Below are 11391 nucleotides of genomic sequence, written 5' to 3'. Positions count from 1 at the left end.
CACACACACACACACACACACACACACACACACACACACACACAGTGGTAACACTTTATAGTCAGGTAAAAAAATAATTCCTGAGTGGTTACCAATGAATGAGTGAGTTGAGGAACAAACACTAGCAAACAATTAGTTTCTGATAACTGAATCAAATACTATATGATTGTTTTTTTTAAAGAATGAATTCACTTTTAAAGAAATGTATATAGTAGGATTTAGTATATTACTGTGAAGCTGCTAAAAATTACCTTTGACTTTTTCTTAACATGTGTGAGTGACTGACCTAAAATCTCACAACTAGGCTGAGTATCGTACCTTAATTCATTTTTGGGACTGGCAGAAATCTATCTGCAACGCTCAGTATCAAAACTAATCCGGTACGGTAGTGAACCTTTTACTTTTACACTGTATCTGATTTAGGCAACTTTCTTATATGGCTGCTTGGTTTATCCAATATTCATCATTTGAGAAGTTGAGCTTCTTTTGTTAAATAAAAAAAGGTTTTTTTAGAAAAATATTTTTTATTTCTAAAAGCAAGGCATCGAAAAAGTATGATTTGGTATTAGCACTGAAACTCAAGTGTCATGTCGGCAATAGTATCACAACTTTTCAAATGATAACCGCGTCATTGAAAAGTAATGGTGTTACAAACAACATCAACAATGACTTTTTTCTCTTTGTGAGTCACAGTAAGCAGTGGCTCTGCGACAGTGAGCCAGCATCAGAGATGGGAAGTAACGAAGTACAAATACTTCGTTACTGTACTCAAGTAGCATTTTTTTCAGATATTTTACTTTACTTACCTCTTTGCTTTTTTGGTGGCGACTTTTTTACTTAGTACTCCTTTACATTTGAACACGAAGATCGGTACTTTCTACCTTACATTTTACAAACTGGCATGTCGTTACTTTCGTTTTGTACAAGACGTTGTTAGTCGGAAAAAAGGAACAGGGAAAAAAAAAAAAAAAAAAAAAAAAAAAAAAAAAAAAATAAAAAAAAAAAAAAAAAAACAAAAAAAAAAAAAAAAAAAAAACAAAAAAAAAAAAAAAAAAACATTAAAAAAAAAAAAATAAAAAAAACAAAAAAAAAAAAAAATTTTACGGCGCGGACACGCGCTCACAACGCGAGCGGGGTGCCAGCGCGCCCGTCAACGGAGGATAAAAGTGGTGGGGAGGGAGAAAGGTGGAAAAAACAGAAAAAAAAAAAAAAAAAGCCGCGCTGTTTCCCCGGGAGGAGACCCTCCGGGGGGAAGAAGGAACTACTCAGCGCTTGGAACCGATGATCGTGTGTCGTTGTAGTTGCGTGCTCGGTCTTTGAGTACTGTAAGTCGTATAATTTGTGTTGTCAGTTCACTTAAGCCTGTTGTATTCGTCTACAGTTCTTCACATTTAAAGTAAGTTAGCTAGTGGTTTGGTGTGTTCTTCACCTGTTAGCTAGTGGTTTGGTGTGTTCTTCACCTGTTAGCTAGTGGTTTTGGTGTGTTCTTCACCTGTTAGCTAGTGGTTTGGTGTGTTCTTCACCTGTTAGCTAGTGGTTTGGTGTGTTCTTCACCTGTTAGCTAGTGGTTTTGGTGTGGTCTTCACATGTTCAGCAACTTCAGATACTGTAGTTCAGTTGACAAGTGGATGGGAACTTAGCTAGAGAGATGTTGTCTCCGTCTGTTTTAACAGACACACCTGGGGGGACGTTGGAAACCAGAATCAGCTTTAATCCAGTCCTAATCTAGTCCTCAACTTTCACATTATTTCACTGGAGTTATCATTATTATTGTTTATGTCATCAATACCATATTCAATCTAAATAGATGGGAATATATCTACTGTACGTTGCATTTGACACAACTCAACAGATTCAGCAATCTGCATTTACAGCAAATCATTGCAGTTTCTGTAATAATAATCATATATGTTATGTTTTGGGCCTATTGGCAGACATCCATTTAAAATGTAGCCGTTGCCATATAAAGACATGTCCTCCATGTCCACTGAAGTTCCTCAGCGTGCTCTAGTAACATGTGTGGGGTCCAGGTAGCTTTGCATAAAAAATGGTTGTCATTTGTAAGGCTATTTTTACTTTTATACTTTAAGTAAATTTTCAAGCCTGTACTTTGTTACTTTTACTTGAGTAAAGAAGTTTAATCAGTACTTCCACTTTTACCAGAGTATTTTTTAACACAAGTATCTGTACTTCTACTTAAGTACGGAAAGTGAGTACTTTTGCCATCTCTGGCCAGCATGCACAACACCAGGACCCAGAAACTAAGCAGCTAAATGGAATTCAGCCATCATTCATTCACACCTGTGCTTTTCCTATTGTGACATGCCAAAATGTCACTTAGTTAGCTTTAAGTGTGGCCGTGTAATCCAACAATATGACATATAGAAGAATTATTAAACTGTAAAGATGCTTCGAATATACTGTTAATTTTCAAATAAAAGCCGATATTCAAACAATAGACAAGTCTTAAATAACTGCTGTCCAGCACAAAGTAGTACAGGCAAAAACACTTGGAGGTGAAATGACCATAGGTATAAAACAAATGACTCTGATAGTAACCCTAACCATACATTCCACATAATGTACATTTCTTCTCTTTAACAGAAATTCTCTTTTCATTCATTGATTAATCCCAATCATTTCTATTCTGTCATCTCTTATCAAGGTAAGTTACTATAAATTAAAACTAACACTTCCTGCAGATGTTTCAAATTAAAAGCCTACCTAGAATGGTAGAGATTATGTCTTTTGAGCCACAGGAACGCTCTTATGTAAACGATGGGACCACGAAGTGTTGGGTTTCATTGACAGTTTTTTAAAAGGAATTCAAAAACTGCAAAATGGAAGGGACTGGAAGTAATTAGTGAATGAAAACCATATTCCTGTTAGAGAAGAGGGGTGGGTGCGTAATGATTACATTGCTGTGTACGGATGGAATTAGTAATGTGGAATTTATGTAAGAAAACAAGGGAAGCTTTCAGTTTCTTAAAAAGCAAATTAAAACAGGAGCAGATCAGAAATCATGAAAGCTTCTGGTGAAATTATGATAAGATATTACTTATAAAATAGAGGACAATTAGAAATAAAGACTTAACCTGTTTGAGGATTTATGGTAAGAAAATCAGAATGTGGTCAGTATGCATATTCACAAATATGTACAAAACCAATCAATAGACACTCCTTATTAACATAATATCTACTGTCGGTCTAGTATTGAGTACCTTATGAATATCTACTATATAATCGCTGAATTTGTATTATTTGAAACTTCATTATTAGTTATTTGTATTTATTAGTAAGCAACAAGCTCTTGTTTGATGGTGCTGTAATTACTCAGGGGTCTGTGTACCTTATTGGAAAGTGTTACCAAAATAACAGCTAATATGATGGTTGAATAAAAGCAATGAAAGCACAAACGCTGTTGAAAGCACCCACACACCTCCACAAAAATGAAGAGGAGTCAGAAGGCTGAGGGACTGGCTCTCCTCTGGTATTGATTGGATGAACACATATTCCATGGCGGCATGTGGGTGATGGAGCTGGTGTACCCTGCTGAGAATGCTAATACATTCTTGCTACAAATAAATCTAGCATAGCAGGAAGAAAGTAAAATCTTTCACATCTGCACATAGAATCTATCACGCACTGACGTCTGATTCTTTTAATTAACAGCAACAGTGGTGTAGCGTTTAACGCTGCCATCTCATTCCATCTAAGGCCCCCATGTCCATCGCTTCCCTGTCTCACAGAAAGTCTGATGTTTCCATCGCTGAATCAGGAGTCCACTCTGCCCTGCACAGCATACTCACATTTCTAGGCCAGTCGCTACTGTGATCAGCAAAAAACCCTAAATAAAACAAAGCAGGCAAGCAAACAAACAAATGGTGATCCCCTCCCTTCTCCTTTCTTCTCTCCCCCTCCTCCCCTAGCTGGCAGCAAGAGCCAGGGAGGGGAACAGGCGAACTGATATGGGGCTGAGCCCTGGCAGGGCCTCTGACAATGACCATATGGATCACAGGGGCATGGTAGCCTCTGCTTCCAGCAGGACACACACCTTCACACACACAACCTGCAGCTTCAGGCGAGTGCACCACGCCTAAAGCTTATATATACAGGATATGCAGCCCATAGCTGTAAGCAAACTGCAGTAATGAGTAAATCACTTAATGAGCATTAAATTGGCATTGGCAGAGGACACAACACATTTCTGTGAGTCCTGCATTTCAAAGAGGACCTCCATGTTAAGACAATAAGAGCAGATTCGGTCCTCAAAGGTAAAGAACAACAGAGCTGAGTGGAAGCTTTTAACAGAAATGTAGGAGGTGGGATTCAAGACTACTGAGGTCCTGGGTCGCAGCTACAGCAGCTCCACATCACACATAGACCGCTTCAGCTTCCAAAATGCTGCACGGTTTTCTCCCTTGCACACTCACATCAATGTCTGACTGGCCTTTTCTCAGGCGCTCCGTCCCTACCCCCTCTTACAGGGTATAAAAAGCTAACTTTTGTCAAAGTGCACATAAATATTGCAGTGCACCTTGTCTCCCTTGTTTCATAGTGCATTTCCCATGATTCCCCATCATCCCTTAAACCCAAAATATTCATGGGTATGGAACACTTTGTTTTTCAGTAAAGGTCTGTGTTGGGCATGGGTGTGTGCACTTATAATGTATCTCTTTGTGTATCTCTTTGTGTGTGTGATGACAAGTGAGCAAGGTAGGGTGACACATTAAATGGCAAAAACCCTGATAAGAACCAACAGCTGCTTCTCCATGTAGTCCTTGTACCAAAATGTGGCAAAAAGCAAAAGCTTTGTGCAATAAAGTTTGGATTTGGAATGCCGAATTTGCAAATTTGTAACAGGACTTTCAAACTGTTTTAGGTTAAACAATATTGGCTGATAACATGGGGTTTGTTGTACAAAGCCTGTTAGCTCCTATACATGCTTGGAAATTGTTGACGCTCATTAAGATTATGAACAAACTACATTGTACTAGAATTTGTTGCCTTAATCTTTTATCTGCAGGTAATACCAGTCACACAGTAGTAAAGGTTGTGGAACTCAGACGGCTGTAGCTGGTATGCTTTCTGACTGGGAACAACCTGAGTTCATAGGAACTACTGTAGAGGTGTTCTTGTTGTTACCATCAGAGCTCACGGTGGTAAAATATCTTTAAATTGCTGTGCACAGCAGCAAGAATAGCTTGCAGTAAGCTTAAGCACAGGGGTATGTTTAAAGCTACACAATGTAAGATTTTGAATGTAAAAATACACCAAAGTTGTAGAAGAGAAGAACATCTCCTCTACCTAAGTAACATCGGCCCTGCCAAAATGAAAATATGGTGTAAGTTGAGTACATTTTTGCGCCAACTCACAACATAAGAACTAAATAGAAGCTGTCTCCTAAAGAACAGAATGCTTCTTTAAAACATTGGATATCTTCTTCATCTTTTGTGTCCTTTGGTCTGAAGCAATCAATGTTTAACTAAACATGCTGTGTGCAGTTTACTGATATCACATTACATTGTTTTTTTGGTGCTGAAATCTAAACTCTTCAAACATGTACACCTTGTCGATGGTTAAAACAGACATTATGTAAGTTTGTGGCAGATGCAGTAATGCATGACAAAATCTTTACAAAATGGAGCAACTGTCTGTAGCTGGTTTCAAAACATTTCACATTGTTTAGTTGAATACAGGGTTTGAGCTTCTGTATAGACATATTTCAAAGAGTAATTACACTGCCTGTTTCAGCCTGTTTTTGCCTTCTACTGAGGATGAGAGTGTAGCAGAGAGGGAGGGCCAGCATGGGGGAGCAGGGGCCTCAGATGAAATGTAATCTGAAGCCAGGGTAATGCTGAAGCTTAAAAGTGATGTCAGAGGCATTATGACATCACAGGTGCTCTGGCATCACTGGTGGGATCATACTAGACAATAAAATATATTTTTTTAATGATTTTTGGTGTAGAATTCTATCATAATTGTTATAGAATATGTTTATTTGAAAAGAAGACTATAAAATAACATGCATGACTTTGAGTTGACATTTTGTCGAAAGTCATCTTCCTAATTTTGTAAATGTACAATTTTCATTTGATGTGAAGATGCTAAGAACACCAACTTAAAATACCATATCATACATATTTCAACTGATACATATATGGTCACATCAAACATGAAAAAAATCTAACATTTTGGAGCATACACATATGCAAAAGAAAACTTGAACATTGAAGTCTTGGATTTCTGCAAGGAGAAACACATCATAAACTTGCAGAGGGCCAGAACTGTCACACAAGGACCACTGCTCCATTAAAGAGGAAAAATAATAGTGGAAAAGTGGACAGATCGGAGGTTGAAGAGGCCTACCAACTTTCCTATACCTGGGATGTTGTCCTTAAATGCAAGGCAAAAACACAAGTCATCGTTTTGACACTTCTTGAAAGACATAAACAATGACAGCCCACATCCCACCACCCCCTGTGACGTGAAGGAGATCTACAGTAAAAATTGCATCACAAAAAATGTTGTGAGTCTAATAATAAGAAAAAGCTCACAACAAAGCATTGATTTCAAGATGTCCTTATTTCTCGAGGTCATGGTTGCCTGGCCTTTAGAGGAGTTCACCTTTCATGAGTACTACTTCAGAGAAGAGAACGCTGGACAAAAAATCTGATTGGATCGTACTGGGTCAGATCATTCTCATGGCTCTAAGCCACCTCTAGCTAAGCATTAACATCCACTACGTTTTATATCTTTCCTCCATTCTTAATTTTTCTTTGAATGGTACCAAGGTATTTATCCTTTTACTGGATTGAATTGTGTTTTCTATCAACATTCTCCCCTCTAACCCTACTTTTTCCATTATCATAAGGGTTAACCCCTTGATATATATATACATTTATAATACATTTTCTTCTTCTACTCAAGACTTAAAAAACAGCCGTGCAGTTATTCCATGTCACATGAATGCATTAACAGGAACTGCAAATGTACATATTAGCGTTATCATTCACACCAGATGTTTTAAAGAAAATCTATGGATATGCTGAGTGCTCTTTCATTCGGATCACATATTACTTGCCTTTTTTTATTCCAAGACAAGCTCATAGATCAATCTCTCTTGATCTGATGAGAATATTCCAGGTTTGTGATAGAGCCTTTCAAGTTCACAGTAGGGGATCCAGCTCAAGACATTTGGCCATGGAGCACATGTAAATCCCATTGGGGGGGGGGGAGACCCAACAAAAACTGACAGTACAAATTGAGTTGGCCTCTTGCCAATAAGACATACAAAAACAGACATACACAAACACACACAAACAAACAAAAGACACTGACAGAGAGACGGACATTAGACATACAGGACCAAACACAGATAGAAGTAAGGAGGCTAAAGCAGCACAAACATTTCTGATCAAGACCTGAAGGCTTTTAAGTCCTAGTCACCTATAGGAGTCTTCAACATGGTCACCCACTGTGCCTATGCATTCATTTAAAGCACAACAGCCACTACAGAGGCCTGTTATAAACAATGGTTCTGGCAAAGCATTTTGGACCAAATCTTGCTGCTAATAAATAAAGTAAAATCCAATTAATATTTTAAGCTAATCATAGCCACAGAGCTGGAGAACACACAAAGACATATTGGAGCCCGCGGGGGGAAGAGGGAGCATTCTGACTGAAGCTCCCAGTAGACGGAGGTCTCTACTTTTCTCAGAATTAAACCCAAAAGCTCTTGTTTTAAAGAATGCTCTTATAGTCCCAACAATCCATAATTAACCTAGCAAGCTCTTGACAAAAGCAGCACAATTGTTTAGTAAATAGATGACATGAAATGAATATGCCATCGTTATGTCTTGGGGATCGTTTAGTGATTTCCTCACACATGCATAAAACGTTCATGGCTACAGAAGCCATTTGAAAATGTCAATGATCAAGCTACAAAAAGCCGGCAGAGATTATCCTGAATGACTGTGCAAGGTTATTGCTTTTCATCGTGCTAGCATCCAAAAACACGAGTTGTTATGAAAGCTGTACAATAATAGACAAGCGTGGTTGGGCGTGTGTGATAACTGCCCTGCTCTCCGGCTGTGTATAGGTAGTGGGGGAGGGGTAGCATTCACATTTCCCATCCAAGGATGAGCAACGGTGACTGAGGAGAGCTGAGGAAGGTGGGGGTGGTGGTGGGTGTGCATCTCCATCCATGCCGCGTGCTATGGCCCGTTCAAAGGAAGGGGCTGGGGCACATACTGGCCGTTCACACGCCTGTTTATAGAGATGGAGGGACAGATGCTTGTCCAAAGTGTCTGGCCTTGCTTGCTTTCTCTCTCTGACAGCACCACCAACTGCCTCCTCTTACATAACCCCCTCCCCCTCTCCAGGCCCACTGCCTGCCTTTATTGGCTTATTTCTCTCTTTTTCAACCTTAGCATTTTCACCCCACTGACTGCTGCTTTTCCCCCACCCTCATCCATCACTGATTCATTCTCTGTAATTCCAGCTCTTTTCATTTCAATGTAGATACTCCTGCATTGAAACCCTAAATGCCAAGTTGGACATTTCTCTACAGAGTTTTTGTGTGGTGCACATTTGCAGCAAGAGAGCCAGGATCCTTCGAAAGGACAAGACCAGATAGGATTCTATAGAGTGGTTTATCCATTAACTGTGCTGTGCTGTTACGACATCAATAAAATCCCTAACTGAATCACAATGCAACATATTAAGATACCAATTTGTTTCATTGTATAGTTGAATATGGAATACATATGATATAAATGAGCAGAACAAGAGGAACAATCAGGAGGTAATACTGATGGAGAGTAAAATCTCCATGTAAGCAATACATGCTTACATAATGACATCTGCTGTGAGCTTTCAAACATGTGAAATATGAAATAAGCCTTATTGGTCTGGGAGAAAAAGGCTTGCAATAGATTTTACAAAAACCAAGAGAACGTGTCAGTCTATTTTTACCTCCTCAAACCTCTCCTTGGTTGTAGTAATCTGCTAATATCAGTAAGGTTGCGGCTCATATGTGGGCTCAGCTCAGGGGGATCTCTTCCCCTCTGCCACTGAAATTTCATCCTCCATTTTACCCCTGTGCTTCTTCTCACCTTCCTTCCTCCCATTGCCTCCCATTTCTTGCTCAAAACACGATCAGACATAAACGGAGGAACTACAAACAATGCAGCAGCTTAACTTGCAGCAAATACGAGACTACATAGACACATACTCATGCACAGCGAGAACCATTCCTTGGATCTCATACTCACCAAGCTACCCTTCCCCCACCCAAGCTCACTCTCATGCTCGCATGCATGCACCTTTCTTAATTAAAGATTGTGCCTCGGAAGCTGTTCTGACCTTTTATCAACTGTGATTTATAAATACATGTAAATACATGGAGAAAATAGAAACAAAATGGGGGTGCATGTAAAGAGGCAGTTTCATTCACACATAGCGGCATGTATGACAGGCAGCCGTTAGACACCGATCACTGATGAAGTGCTATTTTTTTCACATTCATTATATTGAGATTCTATTGAGCAGAATGGCTTTCTAAAAACAAAGGCCAAATAAGAAATGGAACTGGCATCAGAGATTGATTTCATCATCTCTTCCTTCACTCTGAGCCAATGAGACACAATCCTACAATTTGTTGATCTCTGAGAAATCTATTTCCTACATCTAATGTACAAAGTCGGTCTGTAATGTCGGAGTTAACGGCTCGTGAGATAATTTCAAATAATTGCAAACTGTATCTCAATGCTGCTCCATTGAAGAAAATGCACCATTTTTTGGCCTATGGTAACTGCATCAGCGTAAGCCTTTTGACGACACACACTAGGTGTGTTAAATTTATCAGCATTAACTCATCAGCATCAAATCCCAACATGAAAATCATCTCCATGTGTGTGCAGTAGAACTGGATCAGTCCTGCTCTGTTCTCCTTACTCTGCTTCCAACAGAGGAACTACAGTCAACAGACTGGAAAACGGATGGCTTGAGATGAATACTAAATATTAATTATCTTTCATAAACTGACAGCTGATGCATGATGGTCTCTGTTTTACTACATCAGCAGCTCATCTGATCCCAGTCCTCCCCTGCCGGGCCCCAAAGGCCTAAGCTATCTAACAGAGTGAGGAAGATGAGTTACCTGGTCATACCACTCCCGGTTGGTACAGGTGCACTCGGGCCACCATCCTCCTTGTCCACTGGAGTTGTTGCCGTTTACTTTGGGGCCCCCCTTGGATTGGCCCTTTGGGTTGGGACCTCCAGGGCCCCCACCAGACATAATTTTGCCCTTACTTCTCCCCAAAGTGCCCCCTCCTCCTCCCATGCTTCCACCTCCCCCTGAGGCTGGAGGGGGTAAGGTCTGGCCTCCCCCGTACCCAGGCGGGTATCCATAGGGCTCGGCCTGCCAGTCTCCTCCATATGTTGGGGCGTCCATCCTACGCAGGGCAGCCATACGGGTCACCTCATAACATTCTGGGCACTTGCAGCAGTGGTGGTGTTTGTGCATGCTGGCTTGGCTGACGCTGAGCTGAGCGGCGTGGCACTCTGTCTCTGCTGCCTCCTCAGATCTCACACAGCAAGCTGTGATCGGCTCACAGAGTGCTAATGCCGATGGAAATAACACTAATCACAGGAATTTCTACAGATTTTCCCCTTTTCGTCAAATCCTGTCAAACTCCGCTTTATTCCTCTCGGATGTAGAAAAAAAAAAAAAAGATCAAGAGGGACGGGAAACAGGAAAACAAAAAATACAAAATGGGCACGTAGTCTTTGTCCTCTTGACGTAGAAGATCAAAGGAAATATTCAAAATATTGTATACGACCACACAATCAGAGACCAGCCCCGATGATAGAAATTTCTTCTTGCTTCTCTTGGTTCACAGTGATACGCATATAAATTCATAGATATATATATATATATTCTTTTGTTTATATATCATATATATTTACACACACACATACATATAAAAATATTAATATAAACAGACAAGCACAAATACAGTTATGTACAAGGATAAATGTATATATATAAATATCTATATGCGTGTGTACAAATATATATATATAGATATATAAACAATATGTATAAATAAATGATATCCGCAGATGAAAACCTTCCTCTGTTAAATCTTGGTATCTTCCCGATCTGTCAAAATCTCCTGGTTTTCCTCCTGCTTCGGAAATCGCTGTCTTTCGCTCTCTGTCTCTTTTCTCAGCCTGCAGAGAGGAGCTGAGCACTGGATCGCATCTCAGCCAGCTTGCCCTAGATGTGGATTATTCAGAGGGATGCGAGCAAGCAAGAGTGAGATAGAGAGTGAGAGACACACACACAGAGAGAGAGAGAAAGAGAGAGAGAGAGAGAGAGAGAGA

The 11391-nt window shown here is 39.9% G+C and overlaps 1 protein-coding gene and 1 long non-coding RNA gene across 10 annotated transcripts in view; both read right to left on the bottom strand.

Moving 5' to 3' along the window:
- The window catches only part of LOC116697252 (uncharacterized), a 13881-nt gene extending 6536 nt beyond the window's left edge, over positions 1-7345 (bottom strand). Inside the window, exons 1-2 of the long non-coding RNA XR_004333978.1 lie at positions 7336-7345; positions 5652-5654 (exon numbers count right to left, since the gene is read on the bottom strand). This is a non-coding gene — a long non-coding RNA (uncharacterized LOC116697252). The remainder of the gene's footprint in view (positions 1-5651; positions 5655-7335) is intronic.
- dlg3 (discs, large homolog 3 (Drosophila)) overlaps positions 1-11391 on the bottom strand; it is an 85519-nt gene that overhangs the window by 50890 nt on the left and 23238 nt on the right. The window contains exon 1 of one of the 9 annotated variants that reach the window (XM_032528577.1): positions 10163-11289. The exons of 7 other annotated variants lie outside the window; for them this stretch is intronic. In XM_032528577.1, coding sequence (XP_032384468.1) covers positions 10163-10528 — 366 coding nt within the window. In that variant the 5' untranslated portion in view covers positions 10529-11289. Of the gene's footprint in view, positions 1-10162; positions 11290-11391 lie in introns of those variants that run through there. One more of the 9 variants, XM_032528571.1, reaches the window with a different exon arrangement.

Source organism: Etheostoma spectabile, chromosome 10, assembly GCF_008692095.1.
Source record: "Etheostoma spectabile isolate EspeVRDwgs_2016 chromosome 10, UIUC_Espe_1.0, whole genome shotgun sequence".
NCBI lineage: Eukaryota > Metazoa > Chordata > Actinopteri > Perciformes > Percidae > Etheostoma > Etheostoma spectabile.
Note: the sequence above shows the minus strand (reverse complement) of the source record. Positions and strands in the feature narration are given on the sequence as shown.